Below are 27,013 nucleotides of genomic sequence, written 5' to 3' on the forward strand. Positions count from 1 at the left end.
AATAACATTCTTTCTAGAACGTTGTCAAACTATGTACCTATATATATATATATATATATATATATATATATATATATATATATATATATATATATATATATATATATATATATATATACATACGTACAACATATAATAGCAAAGCAATTATTATGTTTTCTAATTGTGGACACCATTAAACAAGAAAGTCTTTTTAAAATAGGACCTTAACACCTGATAAAGTTATGTGAGCTATAATGGTATTTAACAGATAACACGGCCATATAAACGCGTGTATTTTGGACCAAACGACTAAGTAAAACTTCTTTAGCTCCGTCTAACTTATATTTCCCCCTCAACTTCCGTTCGCTTCACCCGATCAAACTTTTCGTAACGCTCTTTCATTTTTATCTACTCTTGTTCCACCAGACCTACCTCTCTTTTCTTTTGAAACAGTCTCACAAGAAACTATCAAGAAGCATGTCCGTTCCATATCAACAAAGGCTATTGGTAGCGATAGCCTCAGCCTCGACATGATTCTTCCTGTGTTGGAGGACATTGCACCTGTAATAACACACTATTAACTTTTCACTTACATGCAATGTCTTTCCATCACTATGGAAGAAAGCCCTAGTCATACCCCTTCCTAAAACCGCCAATCCTACTAATCCTTCTCAATTTCGTACTATTTCTATTCTTCCTCTATTCTCCAAAGTCCTAGAATCCATCGTGCATAGCCAAATTTACAGCCATCTTTCTTCTTACAACCTCATATGTCCTTTTCAATCTGGTTTCCGTCCATCCCACAGCACTGTGGGAGCGCTGCTGAATGTTTCAGAGGATGTGCGGTGTGCGATGGATCAAACCAAGCTCACTGCCATGATTCTGCTGGACTTCAGCAGTGCCAAGTCTACTTTGACGACTTACGTTGACTACGACATTCTTTTTGGTACCTTGCGAGCTGTTAATATTTCACCCACAGCTATTGATTGGTTTCACTCTTATCTTTCTGGACGCCAGCAGTGTGCGACTCTCGATGATAGCTCGTCGTATTTGATGGACCTCACTGCTGGCGTTCCACAAGGTGGCGTATTATCTCCTTTACTGTTTTCTGTCTTTATTAATAATGTTTCCCGTGTTATCACTTCTCCCTTCCATCTGTATGCAGACGATCTATAAATATACCGACACTTCAGCTTGAGTTGGATGAGGCTGTTGGAATTTTAAATAATGATCTTGCTGCTGTTCAGGTCTGGGCTGAGTCTTTTGGTCTGCTAGTAAATCCTGCAAAATCACAAGCCGTCATTATTGGTAGCAGTCGGTTAAGAGGCAGACTTGACTGGGAATTTGTACCTAAAATCTGTTACTCTGGGGTCCCAATCCCTTACTCTGATAAGGTTAGAAATTTGGGCCTTATTATGGACTGCAACCTGTCTTGGAAAGCTTATATAAATGAAATCAGCAAAAGAATACATTACTCGATCCACTCTCTCAAGCGTCTCCAGTATTTTCTTCCTTTCAAAACCAAATATATGCTCGCGCAATCCCTTCCTATCCTTGACTATGCCGATGTATGCTATCTGGATGTGACAGAGGAGCTGCTTAGAAAATTGGAGCGACTTCAGAATCTCGCAGTACGCTTCATTTTTGGCTTGCGAGAGTTTGATCGTATCTTTCACTTCCGTGCTCAGACCAAATGGCTCCCTATTCGCCTTCGCCGTGATATGCATATCCTATCTACTCTCTTTAATATCCTACGTAATCCAAACTCTCCTTCTTATCTTCGATCCCGTTTTCACTTCCTACCCTCTCCTAATCGTTCCAGGCGCCCTGGCATTACAACAAAGCTGGATGTACCAAAGTGCAATACCAAATTCAAACTTAATTCATTTGCGGTACACGCCTCTATACTGTGGAACAAACTCCCAGAAAGTATCCAAAAAAGTCCTTCCCTTGTTTCCTTCAAAGGTAAATTAAAGAAGCACTTTATTTCTCAAGTCAATTTACAATCATCTACTTAGAGAATATGTAAGTATATAACCTATCTATTATGTTATGTATTTGTATGTATTTATTTGTGTATGTATGTGTGTATGTATATATATGTATATATATGTATGATATGTATGTGTGTATGTATTAATACTTATAAGTTTGTAATACATTACAATTATTCAACTATTTTCTCAATATTGTTATTTCTTGCACTGTATCCCCCGCTATATGACACTCTCTCTCATGACCATTGGTTGACTGGAAGAAACCTCTTCTAGGGATAAGTCCACCTTTGCCATCAACTATATATATCATTTTCTGTATATTCTGTTGTTAAGTGCAATAAAGTATATAACGCTTTTATTACACATTCACCAGCTTACTCAATAAGTCAAGCCTACGTACAAAAGCTTTACTTATTAATTCTTCTCATGTTTGTATTTGGATGAGGATACAAAAGTTTATAAATTAGGGTGAAATAAAGAAGCTCCTAAGGGCCTGTTTTTCCTCCTGCTGATAAAATCCCACAATAATTTATTCGTAAGATACACCTTTATTATACATCGGTAATTAGCACATTTTATTTTCACGTGTTTTAAATATTTTCGGAGTTTTTTCTATATGTAATTTTTTACACTTTTTTCATGAATGCATTAACTACAATTGATATTAATAATTTTTACACACTTTTTTGTTTTCCGACTCTCCCAGTCACTGCCAAAAACACTACTAGAATATCTGTAAGATTAGAATTGTTTAAGATTTTAGTACCTATGCCATCAAACACCTCTCTCATGAAATCATGAAAGATAAATAATTTACCATTACCATTACTACCTATATATACCATATATACTATTAAACCAACCAAAAAATACTATTATTTATTTATTTAATCAATAATAATAATAATCATAAAAAAGCAAATAAGGCTATATACCTCAGGGTTAACGGTCTAAGCTCTAGATTTAATGCTTATCCGTATTATATCAAACAGAAATTCCGTGTTAGCCAGGACTTGAAACACTAATTTGTAAATCAAATCGAGTTGCAGTAGAACTTGAAGCAGGCATGGATTTCGTACCCTAAAATGACTTGCCAACTCAGTCATCTATCTGAGAAATTTTCGTGAGGAAATTCTTGATGAAATGCTCATAATATACGAGTATGTCATCTATGCCATAAGTTATATTTGTATTCTTGCTTATATTTTAATTATATGTTGTATATATTGTGTATAGTGCATATTTAACCCTGGAAATGTGGATATTTCGAATACACTATACACATAACTGAGGTAGGGTACAGCAGGAATTTCCTGCTCAAAATATGGAGCAGCCCGACTGGGGTAGTACCTCGACCTTACAGAAGACCCTAGCTAAATAATACTGTTTTCAAGCAGTATTGTGTGCCTGTGGTGAGTAAGGTGACCAGAACTCTTTGGATTGGGGATTAGGTCGGCAACGCGCTTTCGATGTTTCTGGTGCTGTAGGCGTCTATAAGCTACGGTAATCTCTTACCATCAGTTGAGCCGTACGCTTGTTTGCCGACCTAGTGATAAAAAAAAAATAAAACACTGGACTTTTTAAGGCGCCCTAATTTTATTGTTTTATGATTTTTTTGATTGAAACATTTTGAGTTCGATTAGTACCCTAGTTAATTGTTGATTTTATCTTGAACTACTTTGTCGTATATTAGAAATATGGTTTCCTTACTTCTCTTCTTCACCCATCTTGACGTAACAAAATATAAAAATACACGGCTTCGGAATATTAAGCTTTGTCATGCTTCCACCTCTATAGTTCGTACGGTGTACGCATTTTATCACATTTATAACCTGGACCCTATGACATACATAAGTATCAAAATGTGTGTTGCCATTTTTAGTTTATAGTATATTTTTTATTTGAGTTAACATATTTTTTGCAAATATGCTATGACTAATTAGTTTTAATCATTACAATGCGAGTAAAAAGTACGATTTCGAAAACACGCAAACTACACGACTGAAATAATAAAGTTATACTTTTATTACTTAACCAAAAAGTTTTCGTCAAGTCGAGACGAGTTTTGTAAAGTCGAATGAACCTCTTTATTTTAAGCAATTGTTCGTCTCATACCACAGGAGTCTATGAGCATTTTTAACCACATATAATCAAGTGGACCATCTGTTTGGAACCTTTTTACATTTTTAAACCACTTATGAGACGAAAAAGCGTATGACCCATGGCGACTGCTAACTTAGCGGTTACCACAGCCAATAAACGTCTGTAACACCATAAAAATCACACTCAATTTGCCTTTGTAAAGCAAATTGATATGTCTATCTCCTAATCTACATATTATATTGTATTTTTCGAAAAATACTTCTTATCTGTGGTGTTATAACGTTTCGAGTGTTTTGATTGTTTACAAAATATTCATCTACTTTATTATTACTTTGATAATGCCTTTGTATTTTTTTTTTATGAAAGTATTAGTTGTCATATTATAAGTGACATAAGCACAAAGAAAAAAGTTTTTTGAATTTTCTATTAATGTTAGCGATATTTGTAAAAAAAATGTGAATGCGCCTATTCCGTAATCTGCCTTAAACTGAATAGCCTAGAATAAACGATGTCGATTCTAATTAAAATAAAGCATACAGTTTTGAAAATAGTAAGGAAAAGTCGGTATGAAAGTTACAGGTATTGAAAGAGATAATTCGCGTTACCCGAATAATAAAAACGCTTCAAACATACAGTAACTCTGTAAAAAATTTAAGGTGTGAGTTTCATTTAGCATTAAATGCGATTTTTTTTTATAGCGCCTCTTTTAAGAAATATGTGCAAATTCATTTTTTACGTAGGAAAAGGACAAAATCCATTATTTTTAAATGCTTAAATAAATATGAAAGAACAAATATAAATTAATGGTTATATTGTTTTTTAAAGATATATAAAGCAGGTTTTATGTTTATATCCAAATCTCGTCTTATTTTGCCGCATGTACAACGCAAATGTTCATTACATGTTACCTCTCCCCAACTTCCTATACTGTTACGTGTATCAATAATCTCTATACCTCTGAATTTACGAAAAATTCGCTTACGACTTACGAGGTAAGATGTCCCATAAACAGATTAGATTCTGGTTACGAATGACCTATTTCACATAATTCCATTTACCCTGAATTTATCCCTTCTTATCGATGTTGGACAAAATTTCTGAGCAAACCTTTTTTGGTAACTGTGATACATTCTGAAATGTTGTTTCTTTATATGTGTACCTACTAGCTGTGCCCGCGACTTCGTTCGCGTGGAATTTAACAAAAAAGTTATTGTTCAGTTTGCAGAGTTATAAAATAAATAAATTTGTAAATTAGAGTAGCCTAAGTTACTTCTTACTACACCAGCTATCTGCCAGTAACATTCCCGTCAAAATTTGTCCAGCCGTATGTGGTTTGTTGATGCCTTTATATACTGATATATTTAAGCCATGTCACTTTTTTATAAGTTACAAGACAATATTAATTGCTATGAGTTCATACTAACTTTTTCATTACAGCCTATACAGTCCACTGCTGGACATAGGCCTCCACAAGTTTACGCCAAAAATAACGTGAACTCATGTGTTTTGCCCTTACGGACTTTAGCCCGTAAGGGCAAAACACATGAGTTCACTGCCCGTCCTCGCCTGTATATTTCAAAATGGTTATCCCGCCATCGGTCGGCTTCTTAAGTTCCAAGGTGGTTGTGGAACCTTGTTATTCCTTAGTCGCCTCTTACGACACCCACGGGAAGAGACGGGGTGGCTAAATTCTTTAGTGCCGTAGCCACACAGCACCGCCGTAGCCACACAGCAACTTAACTTTTTAGTCTTTCATTAATTGTTTTAAATTAAAAATATCCATTACAGAAGTTTATAATCAAAAAAATATTCTTTTGAATTTTTTATTTCAATTTTCTAATTTACTAATAAAAAAAATATACATAAACCGTACACGCTTAAATTCGGGGTCTCCATAATTCATATGTTTAGCCTTCAACTCGTTCCCAAGAGAAGGTTTGCATTAAATGGGCAATTGATAAACAGAGAGACATACAAGTAATCCCATGATAAGGGTAACATTTTACGGATGTGTGTTACCTTTAAAGTTATGAAGCGTACGCGTAAATGTATATATAAACTAGCTGACCCCGCAAACTTTGTTTTGCCGTATATGTTATTAACCCTCTTAATCCCCCCCCCCCCCTTATAACTTAGGGGTATGACAAATAAATGTTGGCCGATTCTCAGACCTACCCGAGACGCACACAAAATTTCATAAAAATCAGTCCACCCGTTTTGGAGGAGTATTTTAACTAACATTGTGACACGAGAATTTTATATATAAGAATAACTCCTATTTTTGACAGTTGCGCAAAAAATATGAATTGAGGTTTTAACAAAATTACTTTTTATTTAAATTTTTATCAGAGCAAAAAAAAAATATTTTTTTAATTTTAACACATTAAAATTTTACTGTGACGTGTCCACCAGGTGGCAGCAATCACTATTTGCTTCATTGGAGGTACACACTAACATTGCCCGCTTAAGCTCTATCTCTGCCAAGATAAGGTTGCATAATTTAGATCTGAAATGATTCCTCAAAGATAGGATTCGCACTGCTGATACTTAAATCTCATCGTGTCAAATATGTAAATAGAAGAAAATAAATTTTTTTGAAATTCAGAATATTACTTAATTTACAGTCTGCGCTTTTACTCTGGTAAGCTGATAATGACAAGTTTCCTCAAAGAAAAAGGACAGAGCCTCATTTGTTACCCCACATTACTAAAGTTTGAAAAATAATAATACACATTATTGTACACTAAAAACTAATTTTTCTATATTACATGCAAAAAAGGCTATTTACAAATTATTTAATGATAAAAAGTGTGTCCTTATTGCTATATAGTGATCTCTCTTAGCATATAATAATACAATCACAACATATCAATTTTATTACTTAATTTTGCTTTATATTGTTTTGTTGTAAGAAAGTGATGAATTTAAATACAAATTTTGCATTTTATAACAGCGTATTCGACCGTGTCTGCATAAATTTTCGTGTTCTATCGTCGGGATCAAGCCCAACTCAATTATTAGAACCAGTAGCAGAACCCTTAAACATCTTTACATATAACCCTATCATTCTTATTATCTAATTCCGATAGTATTTTCACTGCTCTGGTTTATTTATGAGATTTAACACTAAACCTAACTTAACTTCCCAGCGTCTATAAAATATAAATCTCTGAATTTTCTTTTTGATATTTAATCCTTTGGTCACGAGAAATTGATGAAACATATATTTTCATTCTTATGAGATAACGTCTTTATTGAGGAGTTGGGGTGACTTCGGGAGTAAGTAATCAGGCGAGGCGAACGGAGCAAGAGAGAGAGGTGTAATAACACATTTCCTATCTCTCTTTCTCTCATAGCCAGTTACGTTTCGTATATCTAAGACACCGTGCAGGCCTATTGTGCAAGCCTATTACAAAAGAAGTTTTACTTCAGTCGTGTGGTCTAATGCGCACTCGTTTTTTTTATAAAGGAGTATAGATTCGTTTCCTTTCTTGTCCATAAAATTTTGGTGCAATTGAAGATCACATAGATAGCAAAAAATATATATATATATGGTCTGCCCGATGGCAAGAAAAAATCGTAGGATATGGACATCGGCAAAAACAGGATAATCACAAGCATGTTGCCTGACCTATCCCTATTCTTATTGTCAATAAAGCTATAATATTCTCAGAAGCTCTAGCTACATTATTACGAGTAACAATCGATATAAGCTAAAAATTAGCTGAATCGGTCCGTCGTTTTTTAAGTTAAGCAACTAAGCGATTCATATTCGTTTATAGGTACACATTATACTAGCGACTTGTATCTGTCCATATTTTTTTACATTTTTTTACACGGTAAGTCATAACCAAGGTATCAAATACTAAAACATTGTCCGAAACACGCTGCATCTTAAATATTATTCCGATTGGTTCAGTAGTTTTCGCAGTATAACCGGACAAAAAAACCGGTTCTCCGTTTATTAGTATAGATACGAGTAGATAGATTTGTCTCTGAATAACATTGGATCGCTCAAAACATGAAAACGTCACAACCGTTTGTTCTCATTCTATTTCCGATTCTAGCTGATAACGTCTCGACGAACAAGGCCCGATCCAACACTCGCCACCTTTGATCCACTTCCGATGCTGCTTGACATCTTCCGGTCCGCCCCATTTACTAAGCTTTATCTTGAATATGAAATAGCTGGGTACATCGTGCACGAGTGGTTTCATTTGTGGTTAATTTCAGATCGTAGATCTTAACTTGTGTTACAATTTCCCAAATACGCTATTTTAACGTTGTTTTTTTAACCGACTTCAAAAAAAGGAGGAGGTTACTCAATTCGACCGTATATATATATATATTTTATGTATGTTCGGGGATAACTTTTTCGTTTATGAACCGATTTTGATAATTCTTTTTTTGTTGGAAAGGAGATATTCATAGTTTGGTACCATGATAAGGAAACCAGGATCTGATGATGGGATCCCAGAGAAATCGAGGGAAACTTTCAAAAATCGTAAGGGTGACTAGTAAATTTAACCATGTTTTCATTAAGTACTATAAAGCACTACTATTTAATAAAGGTCTGGAGTCGATCTGATGATGGAGAAGAAAGATAGTCGAGGGAATTCTTTAACAATTTATTGCAATTACCTGCTTTTTGAACTTAATTCGTTTCTACTGATGAGAACTTTGCACCTGTATGAGTTATAAGTGCCATTACAGTCTGATGATGGAGACAAAAGTTAGTCGAGGGAACTCTTTAACGATTTATAGCAATTACCTGCTGTTTGAACTTAATTCGTTTCTATTGATGAGAACTATGCATATATATGAGTTATAAGTGCCATTTCAGTCTGATGATGGAGACGAAAGATAGTCGAGGGTACTCTTCAACGACTTATAGCAATTACCTGCTGTTTGAACTTAATTCGTTTCTATTGATGAGAACTTTGCACCTATATGAGTTACAAGTGCCATTAAAGTCTGATGATGGAGACGAAAGATAGTCGAGAGAACTTTTCAACGATTTATAGCAATTACCTGCTGTGTGATTATCTGTGTCGCAGGACCAGGTTTGATGATGGAACCCATAGACACTAGAGGGAATTTCTCAACAATTTACAGCAGTTACCTTTTGCTGTTTGACGACCGCTTTGATATAATGGTGCATGTGCCGTGTCGGCGGCGCCTAAACACCGACGGTCGCGGGTTCTATTCCCACTCGGAGTGGATATTTATGTTTATACAAATATTTATTTTCGGTCTAGTTGTTAATCCTTGTGGTTCTCCCAACCTAGCCTCGGAGAACACGCTAGGCTGTTAGTCCCGGGTGTTATTACGTACACCTGATAGCGAACTTTACTCATAGTATGTCGACGCGTTAGCGCAGCGGTCACAGCACCAGCTGTTGCGCTGGCGTTAGTGGGTTCAATCCCCGCGCACGACAGACATTTTTATTGGCCATATAGATGTTTGTCATGATCTGGGTGTTTGTGCTTGTGTATTGTGTATGTTTCCGAACCCCTGACATAAAAGAAAAAGCATCCTTGTTAGGTCTACCCATCACTAAAAATTGTAAAATAAAATAATTTTTAACAAAAAAAAAACCGACTTCAAAAAGGAAACTAAAAAGTGAAACATAAATTTACTTAGTACAAAGTAATTCGTATTTTGATTTAGTTAATCAGAAATGATTAAATAAATATTTTATAATTTTGAAGTTGGTGCCAAGTAAATACTACAACAACCTGGCTACAATAACAAATACAAACAACACACACACACAACAAACAAGTACAAAAAATATTATTAGATACGTCAAAACAATAACAGAATAATAACAGTATTCAACCTAATAATCAATGTTTAGGAGTGTAAGGAAAAGGGAGGATCCTCCGACCAGACGGATGTTGTGTCTGGCGGGCTAACGCCCAACGGTTGTTGTCGGGATCTTGTATATACTTAATCACTTTGAAATCTCTGATAGCGCGATGTAGCATACGTCAGTTTTCTCTAATTACGTAGTTTGTAGTCGTTCGTATTTCGCGCGATAGATGTCGCCACATCACTCCCCTCCGAGACCGGAGGTCGATAGCAGGTTATGTCGTCCATTCATCTTGTGATGCTTGCCGGGCCAGTGGAATGTTCCAGTGAGTCGGAACCAGATGCCGCATAGTTCACGGTGAGTCGGAACTGTCTGCGGTGATGCTGCATATGCTCCAGTGAGTCGGAGTGGTGCAGTGCTGCGTAGTGGCTGCTGCTGCGTCGACCAGGAGAGAAGTGCGTCTCTGCTTGCTGACCGGCCGAAGTGCAGTGTGCTGTGCCAAAGTCGCTGAGAAGGCTGTGGGCGATGACCAGGAATGCGCGTCCGCTGCATGCTGGTGGTCAGGATACCCGTAGTAGCCGTAAATGCTGGCTGGCTGAAACCGTAGATGCTGGATGCTACTCGCTGCTCGAAAGCTTGAGGAAGTGATGATGACGATGAAGGTTGCGCTGATGTTCATGCTCGGGGTCAAGTGATGATGACGTCATGATGACGTAGCTTGCGAAGGCTGCGCTGATGTTCATGCTCGGGGTCACCAGTTTGGGGGTGCGAGGAACAAGATGATCAGTTCCTCGTCCGCCATCGCAAAGGGAGGATCCTCCGACCAGACGATTGTTGTGTCTGGCGGGCTACTGCGCCCCAACGGTTGTTGTCGGGATCTTGTATATATACTTAATCACTTTGAAAACTCTGATAGCGCGATGTAGCATACGTCAGTTTTCTCTAATTACGTAGTTTGTAGTCGTTCGTATTTCGCGCGATAGATGTCGCCACAAATGAAACAAATTATGAAAGAAAACTGAATACAACTTACGAGTAGATACTAGAGTAGTTATTGTTTTACTTGGCACCGACTTCAAAACTATAAAATATTTATTTATTCATTTCTAATTAACTAAATCAAAATACGAATTACTTTGTACTAAGTAAATTTATTTTTCACTTTTTAGTTTCCTTTTTGAAGTCGGTTTTTTTTTTGTTAAAAATTATTTTATTTATATCACTAGGTCGACAAACAAGCGTATGGCTCACCTGATAGTAAGATATTACCGTAGCTTATAGACGCCTGCAACACCAGAAGCATCGCAAGCGCGTTGCCGACCCAATCCCCAATGGAGATCCCCCAGGAGCTCTGTTCACCTTACTCACCAACAAGAACACGATATTGCTTGAAAACAGTATATTTTGCTGTGATCTTCTGTAAGGTCGAGGTACTACCCTAGTCGAGCTGCTCCATATTTTGAGCAGGAAATTCCTGCTGTGCCCTACCTCAGTTAAAAAATAAAATAAAAATTAGATTAGATAAAATAAAAAAGATTTAAAAGTTAGATTTTTAATCCGTTTAAAAATAAAAATTAAAAGATATTTTGTACCTTCCGTTGAATTCTATAAATATATATTCGTTGACCTATATAACCAGCGTGTATGATTTTCATATTAGAAATCTAAATAATCCAGAAGACAATTACTATATTAATAAAACATCTAAGTGGTATTGTAATAGTAAACTGTCTGTGTGTCTACAATACGTAAAATCAATATGAAAGTCAATTCATTAAATAAGAATTTCAAATAAAATAAGTTCTTGAAGTGACATAAAGGAACAAACAAACTTCCAATCTTCCATATACAAGAAAAATAAAATAGTGCATAAAAATTCAAAAGAACATTGCGTTGATAAATTAAATTTTCTAAATGTCACTGAAGAAAAAGTAACAGAAGGTAACGTTTGCAGGAGTTGATATGCAATTTTGTACATTTAGAACAATTTTCAGCGCAAAATTTGTGAAATGTAATAAAAGTGAATATACATTTTTAAATGAGAAAGAAATCTGAAATAGAGATGTTATTTCTTTCAACGTCTCATATGAATATACAGTTATTGAGATGAAAAACTTGAAACTTTCCCGCTCCATATAATAAGTTTTCTACCTTGTAGGATTGCTATTTCGCATTTTGCATAATTGTGTTGTTCATGTTTATAGATATATTTAGCTATTTGAAAAACAAATAATATTTTGTTTCATAACATTTCTTTTTTTTTACAAATGTTGTAAACAAGCGTACGGTCCGCCTATAAGCGGACACCGTTATGGACTCCAGCAACACCAAAAGAATCGCCAACACATTCTTGACGCTATCGTCGACCCTCTGCAGGAGTTCTGGCTACCTTACTTCAGCACTGGAATACAACACTTGAAAACAGCGTTATTTAACTGTGATCTTCTGTAAAGTTGAGTTATTTCTTCAGTCTAGCTTTTCCAAATATTAAGCAAGATATTTCATGCTATGTCACACACACACTTCAGCCTATCGCAGTCCACTGCTGGACATAGGCCTCCCCAAGTTCGCGCCAGACATCCCGGTCTTCCGCAATCCTCATCCAGCCTACACCGGCAATCTTACGTAGCTCGTCGGTCCAACGGGCCGGAGGCCGTCCCATGCTATGTATTTACATATAATTATTTTAATACAAATAAATTATAAACACGAACTTCCAAACAACAATACCCAAAATGGATCAAATGTAACATATTCAAGCACCATCCAAACAATATGCGTCAAACGTTTAATGTTCTCGTATCTTCTATAATTTCCGACGTTTCTTAACAAAGGCACTTGTTTCGTAGTTAGAGAGTGACAGGTGTGGGCGTTCTGTTTTAATAGCTACCCTACGACAAACTTTTGTTAAACTTTTAGTTGAAAAATACAATGATGGTTATATAAAACTGGTTGAGCTTGAAATAATAATTTAATTTGTGGCTTAATTGTAAAGAAAATGAAATGGGTATTTATTTCCCTGAAAGTTTTCAGAAAGTATTAAGTTACTACCTTCAAGGTATATTATTTACAATATTCAAAGAAACTGGTGTAATGATAATATCTTTTAAATCTCCAGTAACTTTTCCTTAAACGATAATAAAATCAAATACTATGTTCACGTAGCAAACTATGAAAAAGGAATTAATAAAATGTAAAGAAGAATGTGAAATATTAATTCTTGGCAACTATCAGAAATTCTTTTTATAAAAAATATTAGGTCGGGAAAAATTTCTTCGTATTTTTTTATAGAAATTCAAGGTAAGATTTAAAAAATGTATTTACATTAATTATAATATATATGTAAGTACAATTTTGTTCGATAACTTGCCACCACCTCGTAGGTAGTGACAGGATTTCGATGCTGTAGAATTTGTGGGACTTCTCATTAAAAAACTGCGATGATTATCACCAGTAGTCAATCTCTTCAAAAATGGTTTGATATCATTACCTCTTAAGAGAGAATCGCAAATGAGTACACGGTCCATCAGTTTTCATATAATGAGTTTATGTGATACCCATATGTCGAGCTTTTTTATATATAGTCAGCTTTTTTCGAATGGGTAGAAACTGCTTTATGGTCAATTTCAGATATTCAGCTATGTATATCTTAACTACTCAAATGTCAATCTAGCTCCACTTTTCCAAAAATGTCGTCACGTTTATCCGCAATTGGGTGACCAGAGGGAAATGCATCGTTGACATCAAAATTTCTCGACTGAAAACTCTTAAACCAATTTTTGCTACTGTCACTGACATAGCTTTAGGTCTATAATTTTTTTTCGCTGCTTGAGTCGTCGTTTTTTTAAAGTAAAGTTTAAACTTAAGCCGAATTCTTCGTTAGATTCACCCATTTTGGCGGACAGAAAATATCCCTCTCTTTCGATAGAATAAGACACAAATTGGTTCATAAATATCTGATATTTATTACTGTAGGGTACAGTCGTTTCGATGACAGCTCGTGGCGACACTGACAAAGTTAAAATTATTTTTATAATTAGAGCCTTTAACTAATACATCAAAATATATGCGTACATATGCATACCTTCTGCACTCATGTACCCAATTGGATAATTCTTTTTTTTTTGTATTCATTTTTTGTCTAGCCCATTGGCGCAGTTTCTAGTGACCCTGCTTTCGGTTCCGGAGGTTGTGGGTTCGATTCCCAACCCGAGTCTGGGTGTAATATATATGTTTATTTATGTATGTATTATTTATATGTATGTTTATCGAAAAAAAATGTATCTATACCAGTCGGCCAGTCTATTACACAAGCATTAAGTTGCTTACTTTAGGAACAGATGACCGTGTGTGTATGTTGTAAAAATTTCTGTCCTCTGACCTGATCCTAGCCTTTTTTTTATTTTATAGTATTCTAACGACCTATCTCCGTCTATATTTTTACACGATAACTAAACACCAACATATCATATACTAAAACCTTCACCAAAACACGTTGCATCTTATGGTATAAGTAAGATAGGAATAACCGATCGGTTCAATCGTTTTCACAATATAACCGAACAAAAAAAAAACAGCTTTCAATTTATTCGTATAATGTAGTACATATAATTTACTCAAAACGAATAACCTAACATTATCTTGGCAGTTCTGGTATTGAAGCTATCTGCGGTTTCAAGACAAGCTTATAAAATTTTGCTGAGAATAACTGGAACGCAAGAAAGTTACAAAGGAAGACGAGGAATATATGATGAATGTGTTAACCTAATAACAAGTTGGGACTGAGTTCGTTACCTCGTTAATAGTTATATTGAATCTATTTATATACATCAATTCGCTGACACGGTAAATTCATACCACCGTATATTATTTTTCGAGTTCTAATTTTGAGTTTTTAGTTTCTTTTTTACAAACATTTTTCTTAACACACAAATATTTGTAAAATAACAAATATCTATCCCGAACGGGAATTGAACCCGCAAACCGCCGATTGTTAGGCGCGTACCATAGCATACGTACCATTTTTTTTTTATTAACCCTCGATGCCCTTTTCGTCATAGCGGGGCGCAACGGGATGCCTTCCACATGTCACCGTAACGCCCCGACGATCTTTTTCACGAACCTTTTCCTCATCATAATGAACACAAAACAAAAACAGTTTGATGCAATCGTTTGCTAGCCATATACTTACATTTCGGCAATACATTTTAATTTATAAAGATACTAGCTGACCCCGCAAACGTTGTTTTGCCATATATTTAATTAACCTCCTCAATCCCCCCTTATAAACTTAGGGGAATGAAAAATAGATATTCGCCGATTCTCAGACCTACCCGAGACGCACACGAAATTTCATGAGAATCGGTCAATCCGTTTCGGAGGAGTTTAACTACAAACACCGCGACACGAGAATTATATATATATGTTTTTGACTCTAACAACGCAATTACTGCGACAACTACAACAACGTCATAAAGTTTACCGTTTACTTTACGCTTCCTCCAACTTAAAGTCCACGTTATTCATACAAGTACTTCTGGGTATACTTACGTAAATCGTAATTACCTGAACCGTTTACCTTCACTAGAACTGTAACAAGTTTACACTCTAAGAGTAAACGGCGTATGGTCTCAAGGGCTGTCGATTCATGTTACATACATTAAACATTTATACACGTCATAACTCTTATATGTGTCATACTTAAATAATAACATTTTACACATTACAGGTGGTTTATTACGTTATAAACTAAAAGATGCCGCGTTGGTGCAACGGTCACAACCATTTGAATGATTGATTGTACCTGTTGCGCTGGCGGTTGCGGATTCGATCCCCGCACATGACAAACATTTGTATTGGCCAATACAGGTGTTTGCCGTGGTCTGGGTGTTTGTGCAGTCCTTGTGAGTCTCCTCATAGTGCCTCGGAGAGCACGTTAATTCATCGGTCCCGATTGTTATCATCTACACCTGATAGCGATCGTTACTCATAATAGGGAATATATTCAACCCGCATTGGAGCGTAAGCTCTGATCTTTCTCCTATATGGGGAAAAAGGACTATGCCCAGTAGTGGGATATTACAGGCTGAAGCGTAAACTAAAAGTAAAGTATATACATATAATATGACTACTCTGTTGGCGCAGTGTGCAATCCTGCTAACTGCTCCGGGGGTTGTGAGTTCAATTCTATTTTGAGTCTGGGTGTAATATATGTACTAATTGTGATCTAGTGATCATCCAGAGGTCGATATACAACCATAATTAATTTAAGTTATAAGTTTGAACATTAAACAAAATAGTATAATATATGCGTGTGTGTGTCAAATACATGGTGGTGTGTAATATTTTTTTGTATTGAATTAATTTTATTTTTTAAGTATAATTTAAAAAAATGTAAAAGCATTCTGCCCTTATTCTCGATATTAACTCTAAGTTTGCGAGTTTTTATACAAAGTTTTTGCTTCACGTATTAATTATATAGATAAATATTTATTAAAAATATACATAGCTATCTATATCAATCGAATGTTATCTATAACATAAGCATTAATTTGCATATTTTAGGATCAGACGATCGTGGGTGCATGTTAAAGAAATTAATTTATTTAGAGTTAGAAAGTTTATTTATTAAGCACGATTGATCGTACGCTACGTGATATATGAAGTTAAAAGGGGCTTAACGAAAAAGAAAAGCTAAGCCGCAACCTCGTATAAATAATGAAATTCAATTTGTTTGTTAAATGATCTGGTCTTATAAAACACCTATATACAATTAAGTCTGAAAGAAAATCTACAGTATAACGTTTTTAAAAAACCGCCAACCCACATTGGAGCAGCGTGATGGATTAAGCTCTGATCCTTCTCCTACGTGGGTAAAGAGTCTTATGCCCAGCAGTGGGATATTACAGGCTGAAGCGAATACGCATAGGACTTTGAAAAATTTAATTGATATAATGTTTCATGCCGCTATATTTTGAAGTGGATAACAATCGGATTCGTTAACCAAACATTTTATATTTGTCAAATTTTACACTAACAGTTCCTCGCGGTTTCGCGCGCCTTAATTATACATTAAAAAATATAGCCTATAGACGTCCTTGGTAAATAGGCTCCAGCACAAAAACAAATTTTTAATTCGAACCAACGGTGCCTGAAATTAGCGTAAATAAACAAAACAAACTTTTCAGCTTTGTAATATTAGTATTATTACTCGTAGATATACGTAAACTAATTTTTAAGAAACATTTTGAACTTTTATTCAGGTATTTTATTAACTATACTAATATTATAAAGTTTCTAACTTTGTTTGTTTGTAGGAGAGGTAATCTTCGTTATTACTGATTCGATCATGAAAATTCTTTCACTAACAGAAAGCTACCCTATTCAGGAGTGCTATAGGCTATATTTTATTGTTATTGAAAAAAAATCAGTGAAAATAATAGTATATGTAAATTAAGTCGAAGAAATGCGAGCGAGCTTTACTATAAATTTGTATCACAAAAATAATAATAATTAACGCCCAAGAAAGTAGGCACGGGTCGGCTAGTCTTGTATATAAAACTCTCGTGTCACAATGTCAATTACAATACTCCTCCGAAACGGCTGGAGCGGTTTCTATGAAATTTTGTGTGGATATCGGGTAGGTCTGAGAATCGGGTAGCATCTAATTTTCATTCCCTTAAGTTATAAGGGGGGTAGTATTCATGGGGTTAATAACACATATGACAAAACAACGTTTGCGGGGTCAGCTACTTATGATACAAATAAAACATTTACGTGCTAACCCTAACACTATTAAGTAAAGACATCTAGAAGAACTAGAATACTCGTAGAAGTGTTTGAAATTAATTTCTTTTACTACGTATTGGCAGATTTAGTTGAAATAGAACTAGTAGGTAGAGGTAGACTAGGGAAGAACCTCAAACTTACAAAAGATCGCAGCTAAATAATACCGCTTTCAAGCTTTTGTGTTCCTCTGGTGAGTAAGGTGACCAGAGTTCCTGGGGGATCTCGTCACATGTGGCAAGTATGAAGCATTTTAACGGTGGGCTTATATCCGCCCACAGCAAGTATCCGTCTTCTTAGAGGTCAAATAAAACAGGATTTACTCAAAAACGATATGTTTTATTTAAAAAAAAAATGTGCTATTTTAGAAGATCAATAACCTATGTTTTGATATACACTTTTCATATAAAAATAATTAGTACACATCATTAATAACACAGCCCTTTTAAAAAGTGACGCAACTGTCCGGCTTTTCATCTACAACTATTTTCCTTGACAGCAATTGAACCCTTGACCGTCAGCTATAATAGAACTGTCATACTTATTACGACTTGTTCAATCATGTCCTGTTCAATGTGAACGGAAAGAATATTTTATTACGACCAACACGCTTTTATACTTGTACTTGAATTATTGTATCTTTATTGTTATACAAGCTTACCAAGTGAACTACGTCGCGTCTTATAATATATATATATATATATATATATATATATATATATACTTTTTGTAATATATTGATTTTTATTTTCATTTTCTTTTATACAAACCTCTACTTTCCTGACGATAATATATTCAAAAAATATTCAGTTACGGTTCAGTCTTAGCAACTATGCACCAACATACATGATATATAAAAACTACCACATATTTTTGTAATTGAGGGACTAATCGAAAAATGGTTGAAATCACTGTAAAAGAAATCTAAATCATTAAGTATTATTTATACTGATTTATTTTTCTATTTCAGAGTATTTTGATAAACTGTCTGGGTTATAAGTATGATATTTGTTGCAAAGTTTGCGAAATGAAACGATACAATGTTTTTATAGTTTACTTAAATTAAACTAGTTTTTACATTGTAAGCTGCTCCAGGTTTTAGTAGTATTTACGTAATAAAGTTTAACTTCAATTTTCAAACAACTCGTAACGTGAAGCTGTACAGTTGAATCATAAAATTTTAACGTAGGTAAGATTTAAAATTCAGAATATCATCCTATTCACATGATTGTGTAAAACGAATATTTAAAAATACTTCTAAATTTCAAGCAATCGCTCAAAATTTGTGGTGAAACTACGTTCTCTACTTTAAAAAAAAAATTATACTACGGGTGGCAAACAACCGTATAGCCTGTCAGACAGTAAGCGGTTAATGCAACCAATTGACTCTTGCAACACCATGAAATTACAAGCATATCGCCGACTCTACCCACGGGCAAGATATCGAGTTCCAAGAAACTATGTCTACCTTACTCCCACAGGAGATTCTGGTAAGTTGGGGTACTTTCTCAGTCGGGCTTCTCCAGAATTTAAGCAAATTGTTACAGTGACCTACCCATTAAATAGCTATTTTTTCAAACATTACCAGTAATAAATTTTTGAATATCATATCAAAATTGACCGCTCCAGCGGGCTCCAGCTCCGCTACATCGTCAGCTTATATATTATAGCCATAGCTTAATTGGCTAGAGCGCCGACACGGTCAGTCGGAGACGCGGCTTCGATCCCCGCTGAAGCGGTCGATTTTTGATATGATATTCAAAAATTTTTAGAATTCCTAATGTGTGGGTAACACAAAAATAAAATCGTACATGTTAAAAATAACATGGTGTCGTCTCCTGTCAAAGATTTTCATTGTAATATGAAACTTTGAATAGTTACGGGTTTCTGTAAAGAACTCACTATAGACGACGCCACGGTTCGCTTAAACCGAATATAAAAATCATCATATCAGAAATTTCGATCTAGCGGGTACATCGTTCCATAGCTTAATCGGCTAGAGCGCCGACACGGTCAGTTGGAGACGCGGATTCGATCCCCGCTGGAGCGGTCAATTTTTGATATGATATCCAAATATGTTTAGAATTCCTAATGTGTGGGTAACACAAAAATAAAATCGTACCTAGTAATAAATTTTATGCAGTCCATATTTTAGCAGTCAAAGACATAGAAACATTAATTTTAATTTATCTTTCATTTATTTAATTAAATTATAGACGGGAGCGCCTGTGAAGCATTTATTTACTTAGGCAATTGTTTGACGCAGTGATTACCGCAAATGGACCAAACACGCAGCCAATGTTTGTCGTTGTTCATGTGTGTATCCAATCTGGCTGGGTGTTCTTAAATTTGAATTATTATAATGAATAATATGCAAAATAATAATATTAGCGTCATCCCTATTGTTACATGTAAAATAGGTTTAGGGAATAGAGAATTTTTTTTTTTTGAATCTACTTATGTCCGGAGAATTTTTTAAGTTTTTTTTCCGCAAACCTGCAAAATATTTCACTTTTAATATAGGTCTGATTCATTTTTGCTCTGTGTTTGTATCGTCGAACGCCAAAAAAAATGTGGAAATAAACCCCAACAACAAATAACATCTAAATAACAATACGTGACACTGATTAAACAAGTTTGTTTCATTTAACACAACTAAATTAATGCAATAAAAACTATAATTATACTACTATAGACGGCGCCACGGTCGCTTAGACCGAACATAAAATCATCATATCAAAAATTTCGATCTAACGGGTACATCGTTCCATAGCTTAATTGGCTAAAGCACCGACACGGTAAGTCGGAGATGCAGGTTCGATCCCGCTGGAACGGTCGATTTTTGATATGATATTAAAAAATTGTTTAGGATTTCCTAATGTGTGAGTGACACAAAAATAAATCGTATGAATTATCTATAATTAAATTAATTAATAAGAAAGAGGGAGAGGACAATCACGTGAAAAGGAAAATTTAAGTAGGTATGATAAAAACTGTTAATAAAGTTTTCATGAAAGGCGTATCTCGTTTCATTTACTACAAAGTCGCATCCGTTTAAGTCGTGCGCAAGCGAGTAGTTTTAAAATAAAATTACATTTTCGCTTATAGACTCAAAATTTCATTTCCACACGATCAAAGGCAGCTGCCAACTTGACTTGTTTTACAGGTATTTTATTCCGTCATCCTATATGCAGTTTGCGTACTGCAGGCATGTACCTGCACGTACCTTTAGATATAACCAATTTCTTTGTACACCTGAGAGTCTACAAGTTTAATATATCTGAATAGCACGTTGCTATCATATTTTATATCTGAAACTATGCCAAGAACAAAATCAGAAATAACTTATCTTCTTTCAAGATAAATTTTAAAATATAAGTAATACGTAATAAAAACATCGAGGTCATGTCATTTTGTTCTAATGTTAACCTTTTATGGTTTACAGATCGTTAAAAGTTTTTTTTTTATATTAGCTTATCTGTGACCAAAAATAATTATCCCCAAAACTAAGGGCAAGCCCATTGGCGCAGTTTGCAGTGCTTTCTGCTCCATGGGTTGTGAGTGTGATCCCCGCCCGAGTTTGGGTGTAATATGTGTATTTATTTGTATGTATATTCATTGACAAAATTTAGTTATATCAGCAGACGACCATATGTGTATGTCAAACGTAAGAATACTTTCGTTAAATAAATTCTAATTTATCCATAATGTTCCAGAAGAAAAAAAAATACAATCACTATTTAATATTATCTATTACTAAGGTCACCCATACATTAACCCACCTTGGTTTCAGATAAATATAAACGAAACATCTAGATTTATTAGTAATATTTTTATATGATTTATATTCCATCGTCGTAATATTACAACCAGGAATATCTCACGGCCATTACGTCAGAACAATAAAAACACGTGCTTTCTGATAACTTTATTATACTTTTAGATTGTATTTCATATAATTTGTGACGTTTATGGACATGTAGATGGAGAATCGCAATTGATATTGTGATGACACTTCACGTCATCACGACTATGGGCAACACACATGACTTCACGCCATTTTTGGCGCGAACTTGTGGAGACCTATCTCCAGCAGTGGACTGAGATAGGCTGAAGTGAGGAATGTACTCGTACAGTTGTCTCAAGGACAGTAACTACATGCACTTTTAAGCTAATACACTATCTGGTTGTTTTTATTTTTTATTTTTTTTAAGTTATTATATTAATTAAAGCTATTGTACATATAATGACTTAGTTAAGTTCTGGATAACTTTTAGAATAGTTTATTAACTAGTAATGCAGCATGAATATTATTGATTGCAAATTATAATTTCATATTTGGACAAATTATTTTAAGTTTCTTTTTTTAAGAAATTGAATATTGTATAATTTATGTTGACAAATATTAATTCCGCCGATAAACTTTCACGCACTTTGGCGGAATATAAAATTGTAAAGTATTTGGTCAAATAAAGAATTTATTATTATTATTATTATTATTATTATTTTAAAGCTGATTTCCTTCAACATATATTACAAACTCATTTTTAGATGGAGATTTAATTAGTTTCCTTAATCAAACATACCTGGAAATTACAAACCTCAAAGCCCTATAAATTTACTTTAAACATGAGCCAATAAGATCAAAAGGCCGCATTGTTTGTCCATCTCCACATAAAGCTGATATTGGTTTACGATCTAATACATGTTACACGCGGACACACAGACATTTAACATATTACAAGTTGACAACTAACTGACAAACATAGTGATTGATCAATATAGATGTGTACTACAGCATATATTAACAAGATAGAATTTGCATACGATACTTAATAAACACTCTTTGAGATAAGTTTGTTACATTTATTGATAGTTTTTGTAGGCTTTTGAAATTATTTAATTGAAAATATTGAATAAAAAAGAATGAAGGTAACATAGAAAGAAATTAAATTTTATTTTACAGTAAAAACAAATACGATGTAATACGAAACATGTAAAGGAGGCGGGCGAACGTCCATAGAAAGTTGGGCCTGAACGTTACATTGATGATTTTAGTGTCATTCTATAGAAACTATAGTCCTTTATCGAATACAGAACATTTTACATAAATCCTGCATGGGAGAAAAAAGTTACAAGATGACTTTGGTTAGTAAAAAAATAACCTCAAATCGTTATAGTCACTCGGTACTTGTGTTATTTAAAGTACAATTACACGACTATGGACACCTACGGTTCAATGATAAAGCATGTTTATTACAATTGAATCTTTGTATTTGTTATTTTTCATTTGTCAATAATAAAGGGGAGAGTTAAATAAAAAATGGTTAATTATTTTAACATTTATTTATTCATCATCATAAATTATTAGAACGTTATCTAAAAATTATGCAGGTGTTATTAGATTTTCTTGATGTCTTGCCCAGCCTAGGTACCATATTACGGACATTACATGGCAACAGCAACCTTACTGTTCGTCTCCCTACAACACAATTACAATAATAAGCTCGTATGGCGTCCCATCCTCTGCGAGAATTGTCAACTAATATGTAAAAAACGTCGTTGTGTTGTTGTTGTGCTGTTGTTGTTAAACGTAGCGAAAGTCGTGAAATAAAACCAAAACATCAAACGAAATGCATAAAACACAAAAATATTCACTGCCGCCATAACTGCCGCAAGCTGAGAACAAAACGAGTGAATGGCTTTGACACTTGACTTACACCTGACTTAATGTTTTTACGCCTTCGATTGCCACCTTAAAAAAAAGGTAGTCGTTTTTTTATACTTAGAATCTCTTTTTTTTAGATAAAACCATTATACCCATTGCAAATCATGATAGCATTGCATACTTTTATTATGCAACATAAGTACATAATAAAAAACCTTAAAAATAAAGACAAATAAAACGAATCGGTAATCCAATAATTCGTTTTTCACAGCTAGCAACATTTGAAGTGTCTCAATAGGACAGAAAAATATACTAGGGCACAGGAAAACAAAAGTGTTTCAATTTATTAATCAATTTACTATCCCATGGTAAAATAACGAATCGTTTCGCCATTGGGAATGAAAAAACTTGAAACGAATATTGATAAATATTTCAATGATGTAACGGACCGTAAAGTTCAGGCCCATTTTCGCCCGTCGCCTTTAAATCGTGTGTACGACTTTTGACATAAAGTTTAAACAATATTACATAAATTGTATACATACGATTTATTAAAATTAATAAATATACATAACATTCCACTGCTGGACATAGGCATCTTTCTCCATGTACGAGAAGGAATGGAGCTTCATCCATCACACTGCTCCACTGCGGGTTTTTTTTTTTTTTTTTTTTTTTAAATATATAGACTAGCGCTTGACTGCGATCTCACCTGAAGTCAAGTGAAGATGCAGCCTAAGGTGGTGCGCGCTTGCCTAGAAGATGCCTATTCACTCTTGATTTAAAGATACCTAAGTTATAGTTCGTTGGAAAAACGGAAGCCGGAAGGGCATTCCAAATTTTAGCGGTGCGAATTAGGAACGAGGAAGCAAATCGTTTAGTGCGAGATCGTGGGATTTCAACCACATAGCGGTGCAGATTCATGCGATGCCTTGCGGTTCGGTGGTAGAAAGGTGATGGTGGAACCAAATTGTATAGTTCTAGAGCACACTCTCCGAAATATAACCTGTAAAATACCGACAAACAGGCAACCTTGCGCCGATGTTCGAGACCTTGAAGTCTAGAGCGAACCAGCGATTTGTCACCGATGAGTCTTCTGGCGCGTCGATCCACAGAATCCAAAGCAGCGAGCTGTTACTTGGCAGAGCCATCCCATAAGTGGCTGCAGTACTCCATACACGATCGAACTTGTGCTTGGTAGAGAGTAAGAAGCTGTTCCGGTGTGAAGTACTGCCTGACTTTATTGAGGATACCAAGTTTCTTACCAGCAATTTTTGCCTTGGATTCTATGCATTGTCCGAAGTTCATATTAGACGAAATATTTATGCCTAGAAGATCAATACTATCGGTGATCGGAACAGATACACCCCGGAAAGTTGGGGCTAATGGGAATGGACTCCGTTTAGCAGTGAAAAGACACGCTTGTGTTTTGGAAGCATTAAATTTGACTAGGTTGGCGTCACCCCAATCGGATACCTCTTTCAAAGCCAAATTCATGCGTTCAACCAGGGCCACTCTATGCTCATGAGTTTCAGCCCCACCAGCTCGGGGACCGGACACGTATCTCTCCGTAACAGTGCTGTCATCCGCGTATCCAAAGATACCGGGCCTGAGGAGGTCATTTATGTGAATCAAGAAGAGGGTTGCAGAGAGAACTGATCCCTGAGGGACACCGGCATTAACCGCCATCAACTCAGACGAGGAGCCATCTAAGACCACCCGAAATGATCGTCCACTCAGGAAATCTGATATCCAGTCACACAAGCTCGGGGGTATTCCGTAAGCTGAAAGCTTGCTCAATAGGCTCTCATGCCAGACCCGGTCAAATGCCTTCGATACATCAAGTGAGACAGCTAGCGCTTCTCCGTGCTTGTCCAAGGCTTCGCCCCAGATGTGCGAGGCGTACACTAAAAGATCCCCCGTGGACCTGTTACGGCGGAAACCGTATTGCTGGTCCGACAGGAGGTCATTCAACTCGAGGTATGCTAGGAGCTTTTGATTCAGTATACGCTCCAAACTTTTACTCAGTATGGAGGTGATCGCGATAGGTCTATAGTTAGCCGGGTCGGCACGACTACCTTTTTTAGGTACAGGTTGTACGTTGGCAATCTTCCATGCTTTAGGGACTTGAGCAGATTTTAGAGAGAGGCGGTACAAGCGCGTGAGAATAGGAGACAACTCCGGAGCACAGTGTTTAAGTACTCTTGCTGGTATCCCGTCAGGACCACTAGCCTTACTCACGTCCAAGTTACGGAGTACTCTCAAAACCTCAGTTTGGCGAATGCGTAGTTCTGACATAACAGAGTCGCAAGGTGGATGTCTGGGCGGTGAGGCACTACCTGCATCAAGGAGCGAATTTTCTGCAAACAGATTCGCTAAAAGGTTAGCCTTTTCTGTCGCAGTAAAGGCCAGCGATCCATCTGGTTTAAGCAGAGGAGGCAGCGAGGGACGGCAGAAGCTCATTTCAACCGACTTGGAGAGTGACCAAAATGCTCTACTACCGCGCGGATGGGAAGCTAGTTGGGCTCCGATGCGTTTAATACGGTTGAAACGAGCTTTTTTAAGAACCCTTTTGTAGGACTTGGCAGCAGAGTTGAACGCTCTCTTCCTCGTAGTTATATCCGGAGATTTAAGGGTACGGGCTTCAGCCCACGCTGCAAACGCTGAGTCCTTACGGGCTGCAGCTTCGGCACATTCTGCATTATACCACCTAGGGATCTTGCCATCTAGTGATACATCAGCAAATGGAATGAAGTACTCCATCCCCTGACGTATCACTTCCGATATTTCTTGTTCGCAACTCGACGGATCACTGGAAGAGAAGCAAGTCTGCCGCCAAGGGTAGGATGCAAAAAAGTGTCGCATCTCATCCCAATCTGCCGACTTATATCGCCACACACGTCTGGTTCCGGTAGGACCTGTATCCAGAGGGTGAAAGTTAGATACTGACTTTACCACACAGTGATCAGATGTGCCCAGGGGAGCTGCAACTGATACCGAGGACCGGTCAGGGTCAGTTGTCAACAGAAGGTCCAAACAATTAGGTGTATGGTCGTCAACGTCGGGTACTCGTGTTGCTTCTTGGACTAGCTGGGTAAGATCTAGCGACAGAGCAAATTTGAGCGCCTCTCTCCCGGCGTGGTCGGTATTCTGGTATGGGAACAGCCAGTCCTGGTGGTGAGCGTTAAAATCCCCCAGAAATACCATTTGGGCAGCAGGATACCGACGTTGGACCATGTCAGCCGTCTCACTGAGATAGTCGAACATCCGAGTCGTCTCCCGATCACCACTATGCGACCGATAGGTACAGGCATACACAATCTGCTCCATGCCCGTATCCAATAAACACCACATGATGGAAAGGTTAGGTATCTCTAAGTTACGTAGACGCCGGCAGCAAACATCATCACGAGCAAACATACAGACTCCAGCGTTAGATTTAAAATTATGTTCGAGCGAATACCCAGGGTACTGCAGGTACGTTACATCTGCTGGGCTACCAATTTGCGTCTCCGTAAGAAAAAGTAAATGCGGCCTCTCAGTCTCCAGGTGGTGGTGGACTGCAACGAGATTTGAGTGCAATCCTCGTATGTTGGTGAGGTGCACTTTGAGAGAGAGGAGGTGCAGCCGCTGTTTAACCTTACTTTTTTTCTTGTTCTTCAT

At 36.1% G+C, this 27,013-nt stretch overlaps 1 protein-coding gene across 1 annotated transcript; it reads right to left on the minus strand.

Annotated features, from left to right (window-relative positions):
* Window positions 1-1,152: 1,152 nt before the first annotated feature.
* Window positions 1,153-27,013, minus strand: LOC123659427. The gene is made up of 3 exons (XM_045594642.1): window positions 25,592-27,013; window positions 1,458-1,691; window positions 1,153-1,263 (listed from the first exon to the last, which is right to left on the minus strand). The coding sequence occupies exons 1-3, from the start codon at window positions 27,011-27,013 to the stop codon at window positions 1,153-1,155; spliced, it is 1,767 nt and encodes a 588-aa protein (XP_045450598.1).

This window comes from Melitaea cinxia, chromosome 14 (assembly GCF_905220565.1).
Source record: "Melitaea cinxia chromosome 14, ilMelCinx1.1, whole genome shotgun sequence".
In the NCBI taxonomy this organism is placed as follows: Eukaryota; Metazoa; Arthropoda; class Insecta; order Lepidoptera; family Nymphalidae; genus Melitaea; species Melitaea cinxia.

Coding starts and splice junctions, on each gene's coding strand:
- LOC123659427 (XM_045594642.1), bottom strand. CDS start 27,013: ATGAAGAACAAGAAAAAAAGTAAGGTTAAACAGCGGCTGCACCTCCTC. Junction 1,692..25,591: donor GAGTACTCCGTAACTTGGAC/GTGAGTAAGGCT, acceptor ATCACGGCGAAG/GCGAATAGGGAGCCATTTGG. Junction 1,264..1,457: donor CGCTTGAGAGAGTGGATCGA/GTAATGTATTCT, acceptor GTGATTTTGCAG/GATTTACTAGCAGACCAAAA.